At 44.1% G+C, this 26,108-nt stretch overlaps 1 protein-coding gene across 4 annotated transcripts; it reads left to right on the forward strand.

The window, feature by feature from the left end:
• Nucleotides 1-631: 631 nt before the first annotated feature.
• Nucleotides 632-25,965, forward strand: SIRT3 (sirtuin 3). 4 transcript variants are annotated; one of them, XM_065938134.1, is made up of 7 exons: nucleotides 632-788; nucleotides 10,796-10,984; nucleotides 11,074-11,306; nucleotides 13,915-14,015; nucleotides 22,397-22,558; nucleotides 23,730-23,939; nucleotides 25,453-25,965. In XM_065938134.1, exons 1-7 carry the CDS (start codon nucleotides 706-708, stop codon nucleotides 25,474-25,476), a joined length of 1,002 nt encoding a protein of 333 aa, XP_065794206.1. In that variant the 5' UTR covers nucleotides 632-705; the 3' UTR covers nucleotides 25,477-25,965. The 4 variants fall into 4 exon arrangements, with proteins under 4 accessions (XP_065794206.1, XP_065794207.1, XP_065794209.1 ...); XM_065938135.1 differs by lacking the exon at nucleotides 25,453-25,965 and adding an exon at nucleotides 23,290-23,444 and having other exon boundaries at nucleotides 23,730-23,862; XM_065938137.1 differs by having other exon boundaries at nucleotides 677-760.
• Nucleotides 25,966-26,108: the final 143 nt, after the last annotated feature.

The raw sequence follows: 26,108 nt of genomic DNA on the forward strand, positions 1-26,108 counted from the left end.
CTTCCGGCGCTGCGTCACGCGGGGCAGGCTGGGAGCACTATGCTCAGCTTTAGGCGCCGGCTGGTTGTCATAGTAACCGCGCCTCTTGGCTTTGGACCCAGTTCTCTCCAGGGTTTGTAACGGATTTCCCCTCGAAGCTGGCCGTGCTACTGAGGCTTTGAAGAGTACGGGCGCCTAGGTCGAGCTGGCTTTGTGACCTTTGTGACCCAATGTTCTCGATTCAAGTGGGGTTAACAATACCATCTTCCTAGTAGTGGCTTGCGAGGACTAAGTATAAATATGATGCCTGACCACTGAAAGCGCTCCCAAAAGTGTTAGTTATCATCTCCATCTCAACAGAAAATAGGTGAGAGCGAGGGTAGGGAAATGCAGGTTCCAGGTTTGGTCTTGGGAACCAGAGGCGGGAACTCAACAGAATAGGAAACCGCCCCCACCTGACGTCCACCTCCACCTGGGATGCTGGGACGGGGAAAGAGAATGTGAGGCTGGGGTAAGGGCTCGCGAAGACCTGGCGAAGGTGCGCTTGGAGGGGCGGGACGAGCTGAGCTGGATGGCCAGAAAGGACGCGCAGGAAGGACGCGCAGGGGCGGGGAAAGAGCGTGAGGCTAAGGTTAAGGGCGCGCTGGCGAGGGGCGGGGCGCGCTGGCGGGGGGCGGGGCGCGCACGAGATCCTTGGGCACCTGACACTGCGCGCTGCGGAGAAATATGGCGCTGTTTCCTTGTTCAGCTGTTCCAGCCCTCAGGTTCTGGGGCCTGAGAGGTGCGCGGGTGTGGACCCGCTGGCCTCGGTTCGTTCCGGGAGGGGGCGGCTGCGGTACCGGGCGGGGCCCAGGGAGGAGACCGACCCCCTCAGGCGAGCAGGGGTGTCAGGCTTCCCCCTGCGTGGTCAGCGGGAAGATTGGAGAACCTGAAAATGGCAAGTCACTGCTCAGGCGACTCTGAAGGGCGTTCTGGAGTCCCGGATGGCAACGGTTTCTCGTTTCTTCCCAAGGGTATTTTGGACGTGTGTAAACAACACTTAATGTTCATTCTTGACATCCTGGCCCCCGTTTTAGTTAGATTATGTTCTGTACCTCTCCTTTTTTTTCCCCCCCACTTAACGTGTCTTGGAGTTACTTCCATTCTAAACTTAAATGCCTTCTCAGTCTTTTATGTTAATCTGTAGAATTCCATTCTTTGGACGTTTCATACTTAATTTAACCAGTCTCGTGTTGAAAATGTTTCTAATCTTTAATTATTACAAATAATGCTGTGTTGAATAACCTTGTTAGATAAATCTCTAGTAGTGGAACTCCTGTCTCTACGTTTTATTGCCCCAGGTAAACGTCCTGCAATTAATACTCCCACCAGCGTATGTTCATACTCTTAGTCAGGTTCATACACAGTAATTGCACATTTTGAATCCTTGTCTAGAAATCGGACCTACAAGTGGAAGAATCTTAAGATCATAGTTGTTAATCACAGTTGTTAGGAAACTAACTTAATGCCCAATAATGGACAAATATTTAAGTAAATAATGTACATTCACTTAATGCCTTCTTACACAACAACCAAAAATACTGAAGAGTTTAATAAAGAGATACCAAGGAGGAGTCTTTCTTTCATCCAGGAGACTTTTGTTGGACTTAGCATCTACCAGACTGTTCCAGGTGCCGTGATGGAGCAGGGGTCAAATTGTTGCCTCCATGGAGCTTATTTCAAAATGTTTCAGAATCTGCAGGCAGTTATGTGGGTGGGGTATGGCTAAATAGTGACCGTATCAATCAGTAAATCCTTGCTACCACTTGCTGCCCAAACTGGAGGCATGAAGGTACCTGTGAAGAGCAATTTGCTCGCATAGGCTGTCTACAATTTGGAATTTCTGCCTTTCGAGCTTGTAGCTTAGGGGCTCCTGTTTGAAAGTGTCCTTCGTCTCCATTTCTCAAGCAGCAGCTGTGCTTGCTCCTCAGCTTAGCCCTACTCTCAGTAAATCTCGTTCCATGTAGCATTTACTTTAAGTCATACACCTTCAGTATTTTCTAGATGTTCGGTAAAACTCAGTCTGTGTGTTTTTCAGTGACAGACATTTTACTTGTGTAAATGAGAAGTACACATTAAGTACCCTGAGGTGATACCTTGCACTTGAGTAGGCACTCAACAATGGGTTTTATTTCAATACCAGTGAGCAACTTTTCAGTTTTCCACAGACACCAGCTGGATGTCAAATATAACTGACTTCTGACTGTGTCAACCTGGAGACAGCACTAGATTCCACAGGCTACGGGCTTAGTCCCGCAGGACTGACCTCACTTCAGCCACTGATCCCAGTCCACCTGTGCTTCTGAGCAACTGACCACAGAGCGGAGCTTCCCGTGACCCCCTCCTCTGATGTGATTAATTTACTAGAGCCGCTCACAGAGTTCAGGAAACCAGTTTACTTAGTAGATTGCTAGTTTATTATAAAGGATATTAAAAAGTATGAATGAACAACCAGATGAAGAGATACCCAGGGTGAGGTTTGAGAGAGTTCCAAATGCAGGAACTTCTGTTCCTGTGCAGTTTGGGGCCTGTCATGTGGAAGCTTTCTGAACCTCTTGCTTTTGGGTTTTCATGGAGAGTCCAACCCTCTAATTGTGGTTGGTTTCCCTGGCAACCATACCCCATCTTTAGGGGATTTCCAATAATCACCTCATTAACATAAACTCAGTGTAGTTTTAAGAGGCTTGTTATGAATAACAGGACACCCATTTCACTTCATAGCTCTGAAGGGATTTCGGGACCTGAGGCCAAAAGACCAAATACTGTAGTAAAAGGTGTTCCCATTGCTCTTAGGAAATTCTAAGGGTTCTGGGACTAAGACCGAAATATATATAGTTCAGTTCAGTTGCTCAGTCGTGTCTGACTCTTTGTGACCCATGAATCGCAGCACGCCAGGCCTCCCTGTCCATCACCAACTCCCGGAGTTTACTCAAACTCATGTCCACCGAGTTGGTGATGCCATCCAATCAACTCATCCTCTGTCGTCCCCTTCTCCTTCTGCCCCTAATCCATCCCAGCATCAGGGTCTTTTCCAATGAGTTAAGTCTTTGCATGAGTTGGCCAAAGTATTGGAGTTTCAGCTTCAACATCAGTCCTTCCAGTGAACACCCAGGACTGATCTCTTTGCAGTCAAAGGGACTCTCAAGAGTCCTCTCCAACACCACAGTTCAAAAGTATCAATTCTTCGGTGCTCAACTTTCTTCACAGTCCAACTCTCACATCCATACATGACCACTGGAAAAACCATAGCCTTGACTAGACGGACCTTTGTTGGCAAAGTAATGTCTCTGCTTTTTAAGATGCTATCTAGGTTGGTCATAACTTTCCTTCCAAGAAGTAAGCGTCTTTTAATTTCATGCCTGCAATCACCATCTACAGTGATTTTGGAACCCCAAAAAATCAAGTCTGACACTATTTCCTCTGTTTCCCCATCTATTTCCCATGAAGTGATGGGACCAGATGCCATGATCTTATTTTTCTGAATGTTGAGCTTTAAGCCAACTTTTTCACTCTCCCCTTTCACTTTCATCAGGTTTTTTAGTTCCTCTTCACTTTCTGCCATAAGGGTGGTGTCATCTGCATATCTGAGGTTATTGATATTTCTCCTGGCAACCTTGATTCCAGCTTGTGCTTCTTCCAGCCCAGCATTTCTCATGTACTCTGCATATAAGTTAAATAAGCAGGGTGACAATATACAGCCTAGATGTACTCCTTTTCCAATTTGGAACCAGTCTGTTGTTCCATGTCCAGTTCTAACTGTTGCCTCCTGATATGCATACAGGTTTCTCAAAAGGCAGGTCAGGTGGTCTGGTATGCCCATCTCTTTTAGAATTTTCCACAGTTTATTGTGATCCACACAGTCACAGGCTTTGGCATAGTCAATAAAGCAGAAATAGATGTTTTTCTGGAACTCTCTTGCTTTTTCGATGATCCAGCAGATGTTGGCAATTTGATCTCTGGTTCCTTTGCCTTTTCTAAAACCAGCTTGAACATCTGGAAATTCATGGTTCATGTACTGTTGAAGCCTGGCTTGGAGAATTTTGAGCATTACTTTACTAGCATGTGAGATGAGTGCATTTGTTCGGTAGTTTGAGCGTTCTTTGGCATTGCCTTTCTTTGGGATTGGAATGAAAACTGGCCACTGCTGAGTTTTCCAAATTTGCTGGCATATTGAGTGCAGCACTTTCACAGCATTATCTTTCAGGATTTGAAATAGCTCAACTGGAATTCCATCACCTCCACTAGCTTTGTTTGTAGTGATGCTTTCTAAGACCCACTTGACTTCACATTCTGGGATGTCTAGCTCTAGGTGAGTGATCACACCATCGTGATTATCTGGGTTGTGAAGATCTTTTTTGTACAGTTCTTCTGTGTATTCTTGCCACCTCTTCTTAATATCTTCTGCTTCTGTTAGGTCCATGCCATTTCTGTCATTTATCGAACCCATCCTTGCCTGAAATGTTCCCTTGGTATCTCTAATTTTCTTGAAGAGATCTCTAGTCTTTCCCTTTCTGTTGTTTTCATCTATTTCTTTGCATTGATCGCTGAGGAAGGCTTTCTTATCTCTCCTTGCTATTCTTTGGAACTCTGCATTCAAATGGGAATATCTTTCCTTTTCTCCTTTGCTTTTCGCTTCTCTTTTCACAGCTATTTGTAAGGCCTCCTCAGACAACCATTTTGCCTTTTTGCATTTCTTTTCCATGGGGATGGTCTTGAACCCTGTCTCTCGTACAATGTCATGAACCTCCGCCCATAGTTCATCAGGCACTCTATCAGATCTAGTCCCTTAAATATATTTCTCACTTCCACTGTATAGTCATAAGGGATTTGATTTAGGTCATACCTGAATGGTCTGGTGGTTTTCCCTACTTTCTTCAAAATAAGTCTGAATTTGGCCATAACGAGTTCATGATCTGAGCCACAGTCAGCTCCCGGTCTTGTTTTTGCTGACTGTATAGAACTTCTCCATTTTTGGCTGCAAAGAATATAATCAATCTGATTTTGGTGTTGACCATCTGGTGATGTCCATGTGTAGAGTCTTCTCTCGTGTTGTTGGAAGAGGGTATTCTCTTGGCAGAACTCTGTTAGCCTTTGCCCTGCTTCATTCTGTACTCCAAGGTGAAATTTGCCTGTTACTCCAGGTGTTTCTTGACTTCCTACTTTTGCATTCTAGTACCCTATAATGAGAAGGACATCTTTTTTTGGGTGTTAGTTCTAGAAGATCTTGTAGTTCTTCATAGCACCGTTCAACTTCAGCTTCTTCATCATTACTGGTTGGGGCATAGACTTGGATTACCATGATATTGAATGGTTTGCCTTGGAAATGAACAGAGATCATTCTGTCATTTTTAAGATTTCATCCAAGTACTGCATTTCGGACTCTCTTGTTGACCATAATGACTACTCCATTTCTTCTAAGGGATTCCTGCCCACAGTAGTAGATATAATGGTCATCTGAGTTAAATTCCCCCATTCCAGCCCATTTTAGTTTGCTAATTCCTAGAATGTTGACATTCACTCTTGCCATCTCCTGTTTGACCGCTTCCAATTTGCCTTGATTCATGGCCCTAACATTCCAGGTTCCTATGCAATATTGCTCTTCACAGCATCGGACCTTGCTTCTATCACCAGTCACATCCACAACTGGGTATTGTTTTTGCTTTGGCTCCATCCCTTCATTCTTTCTGGAGTTATTTCTCCAGTGATCTCCAGTAGCATATTGGGCACCTACTGACCTGGGGAGTTCCTCTTTCAGTATCCTATCATTTTGCCTTTTCATACTGTTCATGGGGTTCTCAAGGCAAAAATACTGAAGTGGTTTGCCATTCCCTTCTCCAGTGGACCACATTCTGTCAGACCTCTCCACCATGACCCAACCGTCTTGAGTGGCCCCACACGGCATGGCTTAGTTTCATTGAGTTAGACAAGGCTGTGGTCCATGTGATCAGATTGGCTAGTTTCCTGTGATTATGGTTTCAGTGTGTCTGCCCTCTGATGCCCTCTCGCAACACCTACCATCTTACTTGGGCTTCTCTTACCTTGGATGTGGGGTATCTCTTTATGGCTGCTCCAGCAAAGTGCAGCCACTGCTGCTTACCTTGGGCGAGGGGCATCTTCTCACGGCCGCCCCTCCTGACCTTGAACATGGAGTAGCTCTTCTTGGCCCTCCTGCACCCACGCAGCGCTGCTCCTTGGATGTGGGGTAGCTCCTCTAATATATTGTTAGATATAGTCAAAGCTATGGTTTTTCCAGTAGTCATATATGGATGTGAGAGTTGGACTATAAAGAAAGCTGAGCGCCAAAGAATTGATGCTTTTGAACTGTTTTGGGGAAGATTCTTGAGTGTCCCTTGGAGTGCAAGGAGATCCAAAGAGTCAATCCTGAAGGAAGTCAGTCCTGAATACTCATTGGAAGGACTGATGCTGAAGCTGAAACTCCAATACTTTGGCCACCTGATGTGAAGAACTGAATCACTGAAAAAGACTGATGCTGGGAAATATTGAAGGCAGGAGTAGAAGGGGTAGACAGAGGATGAGATGGTTGGATGGTGTCACTGACTGATGGACGTGAGTTTGAGCAAGCCCTGGGAGTTGGTGATGAACAGGGAAGCCTGGTGTGCTGCAGTCCATGGGGTTGCAAAGAGTCAGACACGACTGAGCGACTGAACTGAACTGAATATATATATAATTCTAAATCACAATATCACAACTTCCCTCTCATTCCTTTTGTATTTCTCATAATTTGCATTTAGAAGGAGCACAGAAATGTTTGGTTGAGGACCTTAGGTGAACAGATGTTCTTGATGCTATGTGAAGTGGACATTTAATAGCTGTGTTTGTAGCCAGAGCCATCTTTTTCCTTCCTAACTGTATGGTTTTCACTGGAAAACCCCCTTTGGAGATTTCATTGATGTGCACTCAGGAGAGCTGCCTTGTCTGGTGCTTTTGTGGAAGACTTGGGTGGAGGAGAACTTTATTCAGAATCTGTAGGCATCTCTGGAAGAGCATGGGGAGGAGTGGAAAAGCATTGTTTCCCTGCTGTATTTCCTGTACTTTCTGCTGAGTGGTTTACAGCTGTGGATTTTTTCAAAAGACTGTTGGAATCATCTCTGGCTCCCTTGCTTTTGGCTTTGGCACCCAAGGCTCAGGATGCTTGAGTGACTTAATGAGACAATGGTGACTAGGGCTCTGACTCCCTTTTTGGTGCCCTCAGCTCTACCTTCCCTTGCCAGTTCCTCTTTCTCATTACATAGTTTTCTGAGGCCTGTTCTTTGGAAAACCAAGATGATGGTTTGTCAGGAGAGGCATCACAAGTGGACTGAGTGGCCAGTGAGCCCCTGAGTTGCACTGTCATTGACGTCAGCGTGGACTGTGAGAGGCAGGTTTGCAGTGTTACCGCCGGAGGGAAGGGGTGACAGGCACCCTGGAGTGAAGGATGGGAGCCAGTACCGTCACCCTTCAGAGGGGTGTGAAGGGGACTTCTGACTGGGTTGGGCAGTGGCTTCATGAAGGAGGTGGCCTTGACTCTGGGAGACTCTAGACATGCTGAGGGGTAAAAAGGTCTTTTCAGGTAAAGGAGCTGGGTTTAGAGTGAGTACAGGAACCAGGAAAGGAGAGGTCTGTGAGAGGGAGTAATGGGCCTGAAACTGTCACTGGGGTGGGGTGTGTTGTGCTAAGATGCTCTGGTGCTATGGGGTCTGAGGGCATCAGGGAGAACCTCAGCAGCATGGTGTAAGCAGGTGAGTGTGCAGATTGTGCAGGAGGAAAAGGAAAACCAGAGACAATGGGCAAACAAAGGGAGCTAGGACCACACTTATGAAAGATAAGCTCTGGATTGTCCTTACCTGTATCTGCAGATGTGCTTTTAGGGTGCTTATTTCTTACCTGTATCAGAAATTAGTGAAATAAATATTGTTTCCTCTTTTTGTGTCTGTATTCACTTTAGATTTATCAATCATTTGAGGTGGGTTTTCATTTCAGTTTGTTTAATTTCTTCCCGTCAGGGTGGAGGGGTCTATACCTAGGGCTGAAGTCCTAGCTGTGGGTCATCGGGGCCTTCTGGAAGATGGGCGTGGTGGCTCCCAGCCTTGGGGTGAGAGGCAGATGCTCTGTGCAGTGGGGCTGGCCGTCTTGAACTCTGGAGAGGTTGCCAACATGCTGCCAGCAGGTGATGAAGTTCTGTAGCTCACGTAGATGCCGGATGAGGCCCTGAGAGCAGATCAGGAAGTCCGGAGGCCTTCAGGCCCACGCCGGGCTCTGCCTGTGTGCCCCGGGGCTGCAGACGGGCTTCAGGTGGAGCTCCTGTTGTGCAGCTTGTGTCGTCTTTGTCTTCTTCCTGGTGCTTCCTGGCTGTGGAGCCTCTTACTGAGTCCTGACGCCTCTCTGAAGCTTGTGGCATCTTTATTGTGTGTCTTACTCTTTTCTTCTTGTGGAAGACCATCCCTTACTCCAAACAGTTAGTATTGTGAATGTCTCAGCTCCTGGCCTCTGCAGATGACCTGAGACTCCTGGAGTTTTGCAGGGTGACCCCCAGCCCCAGTTGGCTCCTGCCTTGCCTGGGTTGTATCATATGTTTGGCTGCTATATAAAATGAGCAGCCTCCTGAATGGCTGCGAACGTAGAAGATGGAGTCTCTGCAGCAGTTTGAATCCCTCGGTGTCAGGATATGAGTGTTTCTTTTTGGAATGGTCTCTTGAACCTACTTAATTAACATCCTGTTAATATTTGGTAAAGATGGGTACAATAAAGGACAGAAATGGTGTGGACCTAACAAACAGAAAATATTAAGAAGAGGTGGCAAGAATGCACAGAAGAACTATACAAAAAAGATCTTCATGACCCAGATAACCACGATGGTGTGATCACTCACCTAGACCCAGACATCCCAGAATGTGAAGTCAAGCGGGCCTTAGGAAGCATCACTACTAACAAAGCTAGTGGTAGGTGATGGAATTCCAGTTGAACTATTTCAAATCCTAAAAGATGATGCTGTGAAAGTGCTGCACTCAATATGCAGGCAAATTTGGCAAACTCAGCAGTGGCCACAGGACTGGAAAAGGTCAGTTTTCATTCCAATCCCAAAGAAAGGCAATGCCAAAGAATGCTCAAACTACTGCACAAATGCACTCATCTCACACGCTAGCAAAGGAATGCTCAAAATTCTCCAAGCCAGGCTTCAACAGTACATGAAATGTGAACTTCCAGATGTTCAAGCTGGATTTAGAAAAGACAGAGGTACCAGAGATCAAATTGGTTTGATCATTATCGAAAAAACAAGAGAATTCCAGAAAAACATTTACTTCTACTTCATTGACTGTGCCATAGCCTTTGACTATGTGGATCACAACAAACTTGTAAAAATTCTGAAAGAGATGGAAATACCAGACCACCTTACCTGCCTCCTGAGAAATCTGTATGCAGGTCAAAAAGCAACAGTTAGAACTGGACATGGAACAACAGACTGGTTCCAAATTGGGAAAGGAGTACAACAAGGCTGTATATTGTCACCCTGCTTATTTAACTTATGTACAGAGTACATCATGTGAATTGCCAGGGCTGGATGAAGCACAAGCTGGAATCAAGATTGCCAGGAGAAATATTAATAACCTCAGATATGCAGATGATACCACCCTTATGTCAGAAAGGGAAGAAGAAATAAAGAGCCCCTTGATGAAAGTGAAAGGGGAGAGTGAAAAAGTTGACTTAAAGCTCAAGATTCAGAAAAATAAGATCATGGCATCTGGTCCCATCACCTCATCGGAAATAGATGGGGACACAATGGAATCAGAGACTTTATCATTTTTGGGTCTCCAAAATCACATCAGATGGTGACCTCAGTCATTAAATTAAAAGACATTTGTTCCTTGGAAGAAAAGCTATGACCAACCTAGATAGCATATTAAAAAGCAGAGATGTTACTTTGCCGGCAAAGATCTGTCTAGTCAAAGCTATGGTTTTTCCCGTAGTCATGTTTGGATGTGAGAGTTGAACTATAAAGAAAGCTGAGTGCCAAAGAATTGATGCTTTTGAACTATGGTGTTGGAGAAGACTCTTGAGAGTCCCTTGGACTGCAAGGAGATCCAGCCAGCTCAATCCTAAAGGAAATCAGTCCTGAATATTCATTGGATGGACTGATGCTGTAGCTGAAACTCCAATACTTTGGCCACCTGATGCGAAGAACTGACTCATTTGAAAAGACCCTGATGCTGGGAAAGATTGAAGGTGGGAGGGGAAGAGGAGGATGAGATGGTTGAATGGCATCACCGATTCAATGGACATGAGTTTGAGCAAACTCCAGGAGTTGGTGATGGACAGGGAAGCCTGGTGTGCTGCAGTCAATGGGGTTGCAAAAAGTCGGATGCAACTAAGCGACTAAACTGAAGTGAATATTTGGCATAAAGTCTGAGATGTTTAATTTGCTTTAAATGTCGCTGAGTATTTGTCAAATGCTTTCTATGTTAGGGTGTATGGCTCTGCAGAGAGCATCCCCAGATGCTCTTGGCTCTAGCTTGACCCTTCACTAGCTTTTGATAACAGGAATTGTGAAATGATACTTTCCTGAATTGGACAGTTCCCATTAACCTGAAATTTTTGCTCCCAAATACATCTTGATTTCAGAGTTTCTGTTTTATCCCATGATAAGAAAGATAGTCGTTTGTGGGGCGGGAAGGAAGTGTAGTCATTTTTAGTGGTGGGATTGGTGGAAGGCAGGCATCGCTTTCTTGCCGGCATCAGCTCGATTATCATGGGTTACCTGGCTGCTCTCCTTTTCTATCAGGATTACAGGTGGAGGATGGCCCATATCTTGTTCCGCTGGTGGTTCAAGTGACACTGGAGGTGGAGGCCACAGTGAGAAGAAGTTTCTCCTGCAGGACATCGCTGAGCTGATTAAGACCAGAGCCTGCCAGAGGGTGGTGGTCATGGTGGGGGCTGGCATCAGCACACCCAGCGGCATCCCAGACTTCAGGTGCCTTGCACTCCCAGAGCACCTCCCACAGCTCCCTCCACTGCCTGCTGTCTCCTGAAGAGCTCAGAGCCTGTTACTTCTCTCTGCAGGTCTCCAGGGGTCGGCTACTACAGCATCCTCCAGCAGTACAAGCTCCCTTACCCTGAGGCCATTTTTGAGCTCTCATTTTTCTTTCATGACCCCAAGCCATTTTTCACTTTCGCCAAGAAGCTGTACCCTGGGAACTATAGGCCTAATGCCACTCACTACTTCCTCCGATTGCTACATGAGAAGGGGCTGCTTCTGCGGCTGTACACACAGAACATTGACGGGCTTGAGAGAGGTGAGCCTTAGTCCTGTTTCACACCTTTCCACTCCTGCATGGAAGGCTCAGGTGCCTGTTAGTGCTGAGGCCTAGTGCTTATTCCCCATCCTTGTGGCTGATTTTGATTCGAGAAGTTTTGCCATCATCTCCAGCAAAAATGTCCTCTTTCTGTTTTAAGTATCACTGTCCGGACCTCATTGGTGGACCCATTTTCTAGGTTGTGAGTTTGGGATAGACCTAAAGTTGACATTGGGAGCTTCTGGTTTTGCTGATCTGATGGTTTTCTTTTTTCAAGTTTTCATTATGGAATTTTTTGAGCATATAGTGAGAGGAATGTGATGAACCCTTATGTCCTCATTATCTCATCATGGCCAGTCCTGTTTAACCTGTGTCCTACCCCCATCTTCTCTCACCCCTGAGTATTTTGAAGCAGATCCCTCTCATCATAAATTTAATCTATAAATCCAGCAATGGATATCTTTAGAAGGTAAAGACTTCTAAAACACAACCGTGATATCATTATCACAGAAAGAAATCACTAACAGTTCCTTAATATCAAATTCAGTGTGGTGATTTCTTGACTGTACCTAGATGGTGGCCATGTGCAGTGACTCGTGGGTCCTGCTGACCTCTGCCCGTTCACTCTGGAGAAGCAGTTGCTGGGCCTTTTCTCTTCTGCAGGTGCTGACAGGCAGCTCTCAGCAAGCCAGCAGCAGCTCAGCCAGGCTACAGATGTCTTGTGAATTGAAAAAAGAAGCTGTCTCAACTCCAGGAAAATGTTTACTTGCTAGAAGGACTCTACAACTTGGAACCACATAGGCAGTAGTGAATACCCCATAGGGATGATCTCTTTCCTGGAAATGCAGCAGAGCAGCCTTGTGGGAAGTGGGAGTGTGTGGCTGTGACGTTTACATGTGTATAGTGAGGACGGTGGGGAACATGGCAGCAAGGACCAGGCCTTCATACCCATGGCCTTCCAAAGCTCATGGTGGTAACAGAACTTACATGATAAGTAACCTTTTGTTTGTTTTTCCACAGGTTTTTGGAAATGTATTTATATTAGCAATATTTTCTTACTCTTGGTGTCTGTAGCATAGAAAATGTTTTTCTTGGTATTTGGTATACTTTGATCTAGACTAATGTCAAATGTTTTTTCTACTGTGTTTTCACAGGCTTTGTTTTTTTTTTTTCTTTTGCTATTCTTTAATTAAAAAAATTTCCATACATTAACATGAATCAGTTCAGTTCAGTTGCTCAGTCATGTCTGACTCTTTGCGACCCCATGAATCGCAGCACATGAAGCCTCCCTGTCCATCACCAACTCCCGGAGTTTACGCAAACTCATGCCCATTGAGTCGGTGATGCCATCCAGCCATCTCATTCTCTGTCAGCTGTAGGTATATATGTGTCTCCTTCCTCTTGAACCTCCCTCCCACCTCCTACCCCTGTAGGTTGTCACAGCGAATTCTCGCTGGCTACCTATTTCACATTAGTAGTGTATATGTTTCCATGCTCCTCTCTCCATTCGTCCCATCCTCTCCTCCTCCTCACCCTGTGTCCATAACCCTGTTGTTTATGTATGCATCTCCACTGCTGCCCTGCAAATAGGTTCATCAGTACCATCTTTCTGGATTCCTTATACATGCATTAATATATGATATTTGTTTTTCTGATTTACTTCACTCTGTATAATAGGCTCTGTGTTCATCCACCTCATTAGCACTGACTCAAATGCATTCCTTTTTTATAGCTAATATTCCACTGTTTATATGTACCACAACTGCTTTATCCATTCATCTGTCAATGGACATCTGGGTTGCTTCCATGTCCTAGCTATTTGTAAATAGTGGTGCAGTGAACATTGAGGTACTTGTGTCTTTTTCAGTTACAGTTTTCTCAGAGTTTATGCCCAGTAGTGGAACTGTTGGGTCATATGGTAGTTTTAGTCATAGTTTTTCTTTTTTTTTTTTTTAGGGAATCTCCATATTGTGTTCCATAGTGGCTGTATCAATCAATGTACATTTCCACCAACTGTGTAAGAGGGTTCCCTTTCCCTCACACCCTCTCCCGCATTTATTGTTTGTAGATTTTTTGATGATAGCCATTCTGACTGGTGTGAGGTGGTATCTTATTGTAGTTTTGGTTTGCATTTTTTTAGTAATGAGCAATGCTGAGTATCTTTTCATGGGTTTCCCTGGTGGCTCAGATGGTGAAGAATCTGCCTGCCATGCAGGAGACTGGGTTTGATCCTGGAGTCGGGACAGTCTGCTGGAGAAGAGAATAGCAACCCACTCCAGTATTCTTGCCTGGTGGCCTGTAGTCCATAGGGTTGCAAAAAGTGCCAAACACAACTGAGCAACACACACACACACAATTATGAGCTATGCTGATAATTTTTTCCATGTGCTATTACACAGGCTTTGTTGTAACTGTGATTTGGCTCCTTGTCAGAACCTCATCACTGAACTTATTCTGACCAGTGGGGTTTTGTCTGTGGGTTATAGAGGCAAGGCTTCCACGGAGGGCTGCGGCTCCTCCTGGGGGCCTGCCATGCCCAGAGGTAACACTGAGGGGCTTGTGTGCCCACCCCAGAGGCAGCAGCACTTAGCTTCGGTTTGAATTTCAGCATCTGGCATCCCTGCCTCAAAGCTTGTTGAAGCTCATGGATCCCTTGCCTCTGCCACCTGCACCATCTGCCGAAGACCCTACCCAGGGGAGGACTTCTGGGTAAGTTGTCACAGAGAGTTTTTTTCCTCCGCACTTCTCACTGGGAGTAATCCGAAGAAGTGGTATTGTATAAGCATTGTGTTGGAAGGACAACAGAACAGTAATACTATGAAAATGATTTTCTTTAATTTTAAAATAAAAAATTAATGTTTGCTTGTCAAAATTAAGGCAGTACAGACAACAAGGATCTACTGTACAGCACAGGGAACTATATTCAGTATCTTTAATAACCTATAAGGGAAAAGAATAAAAAAAGAATATACACACATATATATGTATAGCTGAATCACTTTGCTATACGCATGAAACTAACACAATATTGTAAATCAGCTGTACTTCAGTTTTTTTAAATGTGCAAGTCCTAACTCCCAGTATCTATAAATAGAAACTTATTGGACCATAGGATATTTGCAGATTAAAAAATATTAAGGAAATACAAAATATGTGGGGAAAAGTGAATCTGCCTTCTGCCGTTCCTATAGCCCATTTGATATGTGTGTGTTTATATAAACACACATGCACATTTCTATGTACCTACACCCACACACAGTTAGTTTTTTCCATTAATGGGATAACTAATATTCACATTGCTTTGTCCCTGAGCAAAATTTCATAGATATCTTGTGTCAGTAACTATGGCTCTGCTTACTGTTTTTAGGTAACTGTAGAGCATTGCTATTGTTCATCTGCTATGTCGTGTCTGACTCTGTGAAACGGTGGACTGCAGCATGCCAGGATTCCCTGTCCTTCACTATCTCCCAGAGTTTGCTCAAACTCATGTCCCTTGAGTCGGTGATGCCATCCAACCATCTCATCCTCTGTTGCCCCTTCTCCTGCCATCAATCTTTCCCAGCCTCAGGGTCTTTTCCAATGAATCAGTTCTTCGAGTCAGGTGTTAGAGTATTAGAGTTTCAGCTTAGCATTAGTCCTTCCAATGAGTATTCAGGGTTGAGTTCCTTTAGGATTGAATGGTTTGATCTCCTTGCTGTCCAAGGGACACTCAAGAGTCTTCTCTAGCACCACAGTTTGAAAGCATCAGTTCCTCAGAACTCAGCCTTCTTTATATGGTCCAACTCTCACATCTGTACATGACTACTGGAAAAACCATAGCTTTGACTATATGGACTTCTGTTGGCAAAGTGATGTCTCTGCTTTTTAATATGCTGTTTAGGTTTTTCATAGCTTTTCTTCCAAGGAGCAAGTGTCTTTTAATTTCATGGCTGCAGTCACCATCCACAGTGATGTTTGAGCTCAAGAAAATAAAGTTTGTCACTGTTCCATTTTGTTCCCCATCTATTTGCCTTGAAGTGATGGGACTAGATGCCATGATCTTAGTTTTCTGAATGTTGAGTTTAAGCCAGCTTTTTCACAATACACAGCCTTGATGTACTCCTTTCCCAATTTTGAACCAGTCCATTGTTCCATGTGTGGTTCAAACTGTTGCTTCTTGACCTGCATACAGGTTTCTCAGGGGGCAAGTAAGGTGGTCTGATATCCTCGTCTCTTTAAGAATTTTCCACAGTTTGTTGTGATCCACACAGTCAAAGGCTTTAGTGTGGTCAATTAAATAGAAGTAGATGTTTTTCTGGAATTACCTTGATTTCTCTGTGATCCAACAGATGTTGGCAATTTGATCTCTGGTTCCTTTGCCTTTTCTAAATCCAGCTTATACATCTGGAATTTCTCGGTTCACATATCATTGCAGCCTAACTTGAAGGATTTTGAGCATTACTTTGCTGGCATGTGAAATGAGCGCAATTGTATGATAATTTGAGCATTCTTTGGCAAAGCATTTCTTTGGGATTGGAATGAAAACTTATCTTTTCCAGTCCTGTGGCCACTGCTGAATTTTCCAAATCTTCTGGCATACTGAGTCTGGCTAACGGTTTGTCAATTTTGGTTATCTTCTCAAAGAACCAGCTTTTAGTTTTATTAATCTTTACTATTTTTTCTTTCATTTCTTTTTCATTTATATGATTTATTTCCTTGTACTAATTTTTTTGTTGTTCTTCTTTTTCCAGTTGTTTTCAGTGTAAAGTTAGGTTGTCTATTCGATGTTTTTCTTGTTTCTTAGAGGTAGGATTGTATTGCTATAAACTTTCCTCTTAGAACTGCTTTTGCTGCATCCCATAGGTTTTGAGTTGTCGTGTTTTCCCATCCAAGTACTAACCAGGCTCGACCCTGCTTAGCTTCCGAGATCAGACGAGATCGGGCGCGTTCAGAGGTGGTATGGCCGTAGACGAGTTGTCGTGTTTTCATTGTCATTTGTTTCCAGAAATTTTTTGATTTCCATTTTGATTTCTTCAGTAACCTGTTGGTTATTTAGAGACGTGTTGTTTAATCTCCATGTGTTTGTGTTTCTTACAGTTTTTTTCTTGTAATTGATATCTAGTCTCATAGCATTGTGGTTGGAGAAGATGCTTGATATGATTTCAATTTTCTTAAATTTACTGAGGTTTGATTTGTGACCCAAGATATGGTCTGTCCTGGAGAATGTTCCATGTGCATTTGAGAAGGAGGTATATTCTTCTGCATTTGGATGGAGTGTTTTGAAGATATCAATGAGATCCATCCCATCTAATGTATCCTTTAAGACTTGTGTTTCCTTATTAGTTTTCTGTTGTGATGATCTGTCCACTTGTGTGAGTGGGGTGTTAAAGTCTCCTACTATTATTCTGTTACTGTCAGTTTCTGCTTTTATGTCTGTTAGTGTTTGTCTTACGTATTGAGGTGCTCCTATGTTGGGTGCATAGATATTTACAATTGTTATGTCTCCCTCTTGGATCGATCCCTTGATCATTATGTAGTGTCCTTCCTTATCTCTTGTAATATTATTTTATGGCCTGTTTTGTCTAATATGAGGATTGCTACTCCAGCTTTCTTTTGCTTCTCATTTGCATGGAATATATTTTTCCATCCTCTCACTTTCAGTCTGTAGGTGTCTTTAGGTCTGAAGTGGGTTTCTTGTAGATAGCATATGTATGGGTCATGTTTTTGTACCCATTCAGCCAGTCTGTGTCTTTTGGTTGGAGCATTTAATCCATTTTCATTTATATATATGTTCCTATTGCCATTTTCTTAATTGTTTGGGGTTGATTTTGTAGATCTTTTTTCTTCTCTTATATTTCTTGACTATATAAATCCTTTTAACATTTGTTGTAAAGCTGGTTTGGTGGTACTGAATTCACTTAACTTTTGCTTGTCTGAAAAGCTTTTTATTTCTCCATCAATTTTGAATGAGAGCCTCGCAGGGTACAGTAATCTTAGTTGTTGATTTTTCCCTTTCAGTACTTTAAATATATCCTGCCATTCCCTTCTGACCTGCAGAGTTTCTGCTGAAAGATCAGCTCTTAAATGTATGGGGTTTCCCTTGTGTGTTACTTGTTCCTTCTCCCTTGCTGCTTTTAATATTCTTTCTTTGTGTTTAGTCTTTGTGAGTTTGATTAGTATGTATCTTGGTGTGTTTCTTCTTTTGTTTATCCTGTATGAGACTCTTTGTGCCTCTTGCACTTGATTGATTATTTCCTTTTCCATGTTGAGGAAGTTCTCAACTATAACCTCTTCAAAAATTTTCTCATATCCTTTCTTTTTCTCTTCTTCTTCTGGGACCCCTATAATTTGAATGTTGGTGCATTTGATATTGTCCCAGAGGTCTCTAAGACTATCCTCAGTTCTTTTCATTCTTTTTACTTTATTCTGCTCTTCAGAAGTTATTTCCACCATTTTATCTTCCAGCTCACTGATTCATTCTTCTGCCTCAGATATTCTGCTATTGATTCCTTCCAGAGTATGTTTAATTTCAGTAATTATGTTGTTTGTTCCTGTATGTTTATTCTTTAATTCTTCTAGGTCTTTGTTAATTGATTCTTGCATTTTCTCCATTTTGTTTTCAAGGTTTTTGATCATCTTTGCTATAATTATTCTGAATTCTTTTTCAGGTAGTTTGCCTATTTCCTTTTCATTTATTTGGACTTCTGTGTTTCTAATTTGTTCCTTCATCTGTGTAGTATTTCTCTGACTTTTCATTATTTTCTTTTAACTTATTGTGTTTGAAGTCTCTTTTTCTCAGGCTTCAATGTTGAATTCTTTCTTCCTTTTGGTTTCTGCCCTCCTAAGGTTGGTCCAGTGGTTTTCTTTGTATAGGGTGAGATATGTGCTGAGTTTTTTTCTTTTTGTTTTTCTTTTGTTTGTTTTTCCTCTGATGGGCAAGGCTGAGTGAGGTGGTAATCCTGTCTGCTGATGATTTGGTTTGCATTTTTGTTTTGTTTGTTGTTTAGATGAGGCGTCCTGCATAGGGTGCTTGCTACTGGTGGTTGGGTGTTGCCAGGTCTTATATTCAGGTGGTTTCCTTTGTGTGAGTTCTCACTATTTGAAACTCCCTAGGGTTAGTTCTCTGTTCGTCTAGGGTCTTGGAGTCAGTGTTTCCACTCCAAAGGCTCAGGGCTTGATCTTCAGTGCCATCTCAGAGATGGCCTGGATGGAGGAGGACTGGCAGGCCAAAGCCCAGGGACTTGTAACACACAATCTGGGGAGAGTTCCCACACGGATGCTGGAGGACCTCACACAGTGGCCTGGGCTAAAGGCAGGCAAACACCGTGTCTTCTCTCCTCTAGACAGTGGTTCATCCAAGTGTGATCGCCAGGCCTGCAGCCTTGGGCTCCTGTGAGCATGTGTTTTGGAAGTAATTTCTGGCATCCCTGTGTTGTATTTTAGATTCCACATACAAGTGATATCATATGGTATTCGTTTTTCTCTGACTTTGCTTAGTATTATAATCTCTAGGTTCATCCATGTTGCTGCAAATGGCATTATTTAATTCTTTTTAATGGCTGAGTAATATACCATTGTGTATATATATACCATATCTTTTGAATCTTAGAATGGCTTTTTTTTTTTTTTTTTAAGTAGAGTAAGGTAGAGTGGAAAATCTTAAATGAAGTTGAAACTGAAATAATAACATGGCACAGAATCCTGTATTTTTTAAATTGAGGTGAATTCACATAACATAAAATTAACCATTTTAAAGTGTACACTTTATTGGTATTTAGTATTTTTACTGTATTGTGCAACCACGACCTCTATCTAATTCCAGAGTATTTTCATCACCCCACAGGAAAACCCTGTATCCAGTAATCAGTCAACCTTAATTCCCTCCCTGACCCCAAACCCTTAGCAACCACAGATCTTTATTATTTTATTGAAGTATAGTCAAACCAGTCAATCCTAAAGGAAATCAACCCTAAATAGTCATGGGAAGTACGGATGCTGACGCTGCAACTGCAATCCTTTGGCACCTGATGCATGAAGAGCCAGCTCACTGGAAAAGACCCTGATGCTGGGAAAGACTGGGGGCAGGAGGACAAGGGTGTGCCAGGATGAGATGGTTGGATGGCATCACCCCAACTCAATGAACATGAGTGTGTGCAAACTCCAGGAGACAGCGAGGGACAGGGCAGCCTGGTGTGCTGCGGTCCATGGGGTTGCAAAGAGTTGGACACAACTTAGTGACTGAACAACAAACAACAGTAGTTGATTTACAGTGTTGCATCAGTTTCAAGTGTACAGCAAAGTGATTCAGTTATACATATACATCCTTTTTCAGATTCTTTTCCCATATCGGTTATTACAGATTATTGAGTTGAGTTTCCTGTGCTATATACTAGGTCCTTGTTGGTTATCTGTTTTATGTTTTATATTTAGCAGTGTGTCTATGTTAAATTCCTGATTTATTCCTCCCTACCACAGTTCCCCTTTGGTAACCATAAATTTGTTTTTCAAATCTGTGAATCTTTTTTTGTTTTGTAAGTAAGTTCATTTGTATCTCATAAAAAATTAGATTCCATATATGAGTGGTACTGTATGATACTTGTGTGTGTCTGACTTAGTGTGATTTCTCTAGGTGCATCTGTGTTGCTGCAAACGTCATTACTTTGTGTTTTAACGGCTGAGTTACATTCCATCTGTGTGCACCACATCTGCTCTATCCACTCCTCTGTCCTTGTGTCAGTGTTTCATTTAGGTTGGCAATCAGAATCTTGCCTTTTCTAGCACATCACAGAGTTGGAATAATATAGTATGCAGCCTTTCTCATTGACTTCTTTCACTTAGTTTTATGTATTTAAGGTTCCTCCATGTCTTTTCATGGCCTGATAGCTTCTTCTTTTTTTTTTTTTTTGAGGCGGAGTAATATTCCATTGTTTGGATGTAACACAGTTTATCCATTCACCTACTAAAGGACACCTTGGTTGCTTCCAGGTTTTGGTAATTATGAGTAAAGTTGTTATAAACATCCATATGCAGGTTTTTATGTGGATATGTTTTCAGCTCCTTTGGGTAAATACCAAGTAATGTGGTGCTGATCAGTTTGTGTCTTCCAAAGTGGCTGCCCCATTTTGCATTTTTAGTCACAGTGAATGTGAGTTCCTGTTGCTCTGCATCAACAACACTTGGTGTTGATTTTGGCCGTTCTTGTAGGTGGGTAGTGATATCTCATTGTTTTAATTTGCAGTTTCCTAGTGACATATAATGTGGAACTTGTTTCTTATACTCATTTGCCATCTGTATCTTCTTTGGTGAGGTCTTGGGCCCAAATCCTTTGTGTTATCAGATTTGTCTTTTGCAAGTATTCTCTCCTAGTCTGTGACTTCTCTCATCCTCTTGACATTGTCTTTCACAGAGGAGAAGTTTTTTTGTTTTAATGAAGTCTGATTTACCATATTTTTCTTTCAGTGATCATCTTTTTCCATATCATATTGGCTAGTCTGTCTTTTGCTTTCTATATAAACTTTAGAATCACTTATTTTTTTTGCCATTTTCTGATAGTTTAAAAATTTCTCTTTGTCTTTGGAGTTTTGCACTTTACTGTGCTTTGTCTCCATATTGTTGTGGTTCAGTCCCTCAGTTGTGTCTGACTCTTTGTGACCCTATGGACTTTTGTAGAGCTTTCTGAATCTGTAGTTTGATATCTTTCATTTTTGCTAAAAAAAAAACCCCCAAACCTTCAGTCATGGTAATTCCTCTGGACAGTGACTGCCCCACCCATGTGGACCTTGTAATTCCTCTTTCGACCTTGGGTGAAACACCTCTGATATTGGCTCATGCTCTGCCCAGAACCCTTGGCCACTCTTCTCTGCATCCTGTCTTGTTCCCCTGGGGGCTGCATTCTGAGTCTTCCTCCTGATCTACTTTCCAGTTTATCGACACACTGTTCTTCCACAGAGGATAAAGCCCCTTCACTGAGCTTTAATTTTCAGTACTCTACTTTTTATTCAAGTCCTATCTGGTTCCTTTCCAAATCCACTGCAATACTTTGTATAGCTTTTTATCTCCAACAAGTATTTCAAACCTGTCCTTTAAAAAATTGAAGCATAATACAGTTTTTATCTGGATCTGCTAATATCTAAAGTCTTTGAATAGTCCATTTCTTTTGTCTGTTGTTTCTGCTGCTCCTTACTGGGTTCAGCCTGCAAAAACAAATTTGCATTAGCTATAAAGGTTTACCTTAGAAGGCAAGTGTTTTTTTCCTTAGTTTCCTCTTCTGATGTCCTCCAGCCCAAGCATGAACAAGTGTAGCAGGATATAATGACTCACATCTGCTTCACCTTGGCCTGCAAGTAGGAGGTCTGTGGATAGTGTTGTGAGGCATAACTCCAGCCAATGAGTTCAAGCTGACCTGAATGTCTTCAGGGCTAAGGTCACGTCAGGATCGCTTCAGCTAAAATCAGGGACAAATTTATACTGTCATTTTCATTCAGTAACACCTATTGTAAGCCAGATGCCTACAGAGTACTGCTGAGGATTATCTAATTAGTACAGTTGACTTTGAACATGGATTTGAACTGTATGGGTCCACTCATAACGTGGATTTTTAAGAAAATAACTGTGAATTCTGGGACTATATGATCCACAGCTGGTTGAATCACAGATGCAGGACCACAGATATGGAGGAACCATGTGAACAGAGGGCTTAGCCTGAATTTTGTGCAGATTTTCAATTGTGCAAAGGATTGCTGCGCCTGACCCCCGTGTTGTTTGAGGGTCAGCTGGGCTTCCTCACCCCCGGAGTCTCTGAGAAGCACTCCTGGTGCAGAGCGCAGTGTTCAGTATGTCAGATGTCATGTAGTGTCCAAGATCTCCTTTCAAATACTGCAACCTCAAAAAAAAAAAATATTGCCATCTCCCCAGATTTTGCGGGCTATATGAAATAAAGCTGGCAGAGTGTTAGTAGCTGCTGAAGCTGGGTTCTTCATACACAGGGGCTTCACTGTACTACTGTCTCCGCTGTTGGGAATGTTTGACACTTTCTCAGTAAGAAGTTGGTTTTGCCTTTTCAAGTGTGCTGCATGGCTTCCTTGGAGCACTTTCTCCCTGTGTCACCCCAGGCCGACGTGATGGTGGACAGGGTTCCCCGCTGCCCGGTCTGCTCTGGCGTCACGAAGCCTGACATCGTGTTCTTTGGGGAGCCGCTGCCCGAGAGGTTCCTGCTGCATCTGGCTGACTTCCCCATGGCAGACCTGCTGCTCATCCTTGGGACCTCCCTAGAGGTGTGTCAGCAGGCCTAGTGGTGCACAGATGTGTGGGGAGGCGGCCAGTGAGACAAGGCGGAGGAAGTGAGGGCTGGTGGGAACTCCCCCTGCCTCTAGACTATGAGTGGACTCAACATGTGAGGAAGCAGCAGCATTCCAGGCCGAGACAGCAGCAGTCTGTGTGGGAGGACGGGGGGAAGGAAGGTGTCTAGAGTGTGGGTGGGCACGACATGTGAGGGCGAAGGAGATGTCGGGCAGGAGCAGGCTTCCAAGGTCGCATCTATCACAGAGACCGATTTTCTGCAGAAGCAGTGAAACCAGGGGTGTATCTGGTCATCCTTGAGATCAGAGAGATCTGGGAACAGGATGAATTGAGCACACGTCCAGGAGGCTGAGCATAGTCAGACTTGGGGACCGTGAGAGATGGCAGAGGGGAGGAGGGCTGGACTTAAGAGCCTGGCGTCTCTTCGAGGACTGAAGAGGGAGGTGTCTCTCTCTCCTGTGGGAGGTCAGGGCCTTTGCTTAGGAGTCTGGATTGGGGTTGCTGAATTCAGTTCTGCACACGTGTTTGAGGTGCTTGGGAGATGCATCTAGACCTGACGTTCGGGAAGCTTCTAAATGCTGTGATGAGACCCTGAAGGCACTGTGCCTGACTGGATTCAGGCACCATGGGGGCAGACGGGCCAGAAAGACCTGTGCCCAGGCCTCCAACCAGCCAGGGACCCAGAGCTGTGTGTGTTTCCCCCCAGTTTGCCAGGCCCTGTTGTAGCGGGTGCATCGGGAGCCCCTCAGTGGTGGTCCCTCTGAGGGATCAGGCACTTGCCCTCAGGGAGCAGGAACAGATAGATGAGCGGTCACGTCACTGGTGAGCCGGGAGAAGATGGTGTGTGGATGGGGAGAGCAGGTGAGATGGTGTGGATGAACTTCAGCAGGGAGACCTGCAGGAGCCAGGAGAGGCAGAAGAGAAAGGGGCGTGGATGAGAGGGAGGCTGGGGGGGGCACGGGGAACGCAAGGGTATTTGAGACCAAGCAGCAGGAGCACTACCGCAGAACTGAAGCGGGTGCTGGGTCTTCTCCATATCCAGGGTCTCACCTTGGTCACCTCCAGGGCCTCAAGGGCTGTGGCACAGAGGTCCTGAGGGCCCGGGAAAGTGAGCACCCTGCTCCTCACACTTGGGCAATTTTTCAGGTGGAACCTTTTGCCAGCTTGTCCGATGCCGTGCGGAGCTCAGTTCCCCGACTGCTCATCAACCGGGACTTGGTGGGGTCCTTGGCTAGGAATCCTCGGGGCAGGGACGTGGTCCAGCTGGGGGATGTGGTCCATGGTGTGAAAAGGCTGGTGGAGCTTCTTGGCTGGACGGATGACATCCAGGACCTCATCCAGAGGGAAACTGGAAAGGTATGGCCTGCCGCGCAGTCACAGGGGAGGTCTCTTCTGCTCCAGGGTCTGGTCGACCTGGAGCAGAGCCCTGTTTGGCTAACACTGTAACAGTAACAGATAATACTGCTGTTAACTCTGCACTAGGCGCTGTCTGGGCCGTCTGTGTGCTTATTAATGGGGTGCTGTGATTCTAATTCCCTCCATTTAGATATGAAGAAACTGCCACCTTGTGCCTGCTCTGAGTGGCAGATGAGGGTCCAGGCACACGGGGCTGTCGTTCTACAATCACCACACTTCAGTTCTTTGTACCCTAAACTGAAGGAGCACCACACAGCTTCAGGCCAAGATGTGGTTCTCAAGTTCTCTGAACCAGTATGGGATGATGCTTTTAGGACAGCGTGAGAGCCACTGACTTATCCACTGGCGGTAGAAAGCCAGAGCCTTCATTGCTCTAGATGTCAAACCTCCTACAAGTGAAGTTTCCCACAAGAATCAGTATGTATAGCCTTCATGAGAGGGGCTATTTTCTGTAGGGAGCAGCATTAAATGTTTGAAGTCTGTCTCTCAAGAGGGTTGTTTACTATTACAGCCAGCTGTAACAATGCCCAAAGTGGACTTCACCAGAATGCTTCTGTTCTTGCCTTGGGAAACCTCCCTACCTTTGGCCGTCCGTGCCTGCCTTAGGGATTTAGCACCATGGATCAGCCCTTTCCTTTCATCTCTACTGGCAAAACCCCGAGCCTCTGGCTATAGGCTATTTTCTTACCAATTTGGACCAAAGTGAGAATATGAGGCTTTTTAAGGCTGTGAGAACTTGCAGTTATATTGTTTTCATGGAGTTAGACATCAGTGCCCTTCAATCCAAAGTTTGGCTCTTAGGGATAAGCTAAAGGATGGTGTCATTTCTCAACTCATTGGAGGAAATGAAGACCATCAGGTGTGTCACATTGCTGTATCACCTAATGGAAGGCCAGCTAACACAATGCTTTCACTTTGCATCTCCAGAGGGAAGAGTAGCAGATGCCTCACTCATAGGGGAGCAGAGGTCTTGGTCATATCCACTTGGCAGCTTACACAGGAGCCTTTCTTTACCTAAGGACTGACTTCCTGCTTTCATATAATCATGTCAAGTAGCCACTATGGGCTTTTGGAATTAAGTTCTACAGGATTTGACCTTAGCCATTTTCTAGTTCCAGAGAAATTTGTGTAGTGTGTTACAATTTTAGGGGTTTGTTTATTTTAAAAGAGTTGCCGCCCAAGAGTAAACACTAAGGGGTGAATGGAAGTAAAAGTTGGATCACTTTTCCAAATAGTGAATGTTCTTGAGCACGTGAGCCTCAGTATGTCTATATTGGTTACTTAAGCAAAGCCCTTTTAGCCACCCAGTTTTGCCCAGCCCTTCTTGGCATCGTCTTAACTTGGTCGAACAGCATTTGCAGACAGAAAAGCTTCCATTCTATTAAAGTTTGATTCCAGGCCCTCACATGTGCCCAGTGTGTTTTCAGTAACCGATTTCCTCTCTGTGTTCCAGTTTGATGGCTGGGACAGACTGTGACGGATGCCTCTCACACCAGAGGTTACTTGGGAGTCACTACCCATTTCTGATGAAGACTTCTGCCTGAAGAACAGCTGGGGCATGTTTACAAATTTTGGCTGAACCACAACACGCAACCTAAGGCTGCTCCTGGAGTGTCTTCCTGGGTCGTAAACCCTGTGCAGTCAGGGTCACTCGTCACAGATATGAAGGCGCTGCCTGGGCTGACTTTGCTGTTTAACTCTTTACTCTGCTGAGGCTCTTAATGTCAAAAGCTTTCTTCAGACGGTGAATCTCTTGAACTCAGACTGCCTAGAACCCCAAGTTGGAGTCCATCTGAAGGGCAGGATCAACATCTGTCCACCTGGGGTGAGCAGCCCAAGTCACCTCCCAGGAGTGGGTCTGGGTCCCAGGTAATGCACTAGAGTCTTCTAGCACCCTGGCCTCTTTAGTAGGCTTATTTTTAGTCTGTTCTTCTTTTCTGGCATGAAATAAATTTTAATATAGGAACTGGGCATCCCTTCATTTTTGTCACCTAAAAGGGACAGGAATGTGGAAACTTGGGGGTGTGGGTGTTTCTCCTCTACTACTGAGGACTGAGAACATTTGTCCCTGAATTCATCTACAGGCCCTCAGAGCACCCAACACATCCT

This window comes from Muntiacus reevesi, chromosome 5, assembly GCF_963930625.1.
Source record: "Muntiacus reevesi chromosome 5, mMunRee1.1, whole genome shotgun sequence".
NCBI classification, from domain to species: Eukaryota; Metazoa; Chordata; class Mammalia; order Artiodactyla; family Cervidae; genus Muntiacus; species Muntiacus reevesi.

Coding starts and splice junctions, on each gene's coding strand:
- SIRT3 (XM_065938134.1), top strand. CDS start 706: ATGGCGCTGTTTCCTTGTTCAGCTGTTCCAGCCCTCAGGTTCTGGGGC. Junction 789..10,795: donor GTGTGGACCCGCTGGCCTCG/GTTCGTTCCGGG, acceptor CTTTTCTATCAG/GATTACAGGTGGAGGATGGC. Junction 11,307..13,914: donor CATTGACGGGCTTGAGAGAG/GTGAGCCTTAGT, acceptor TTTGAATTTCAG/CATCTGGCATCCCTGCCTCA.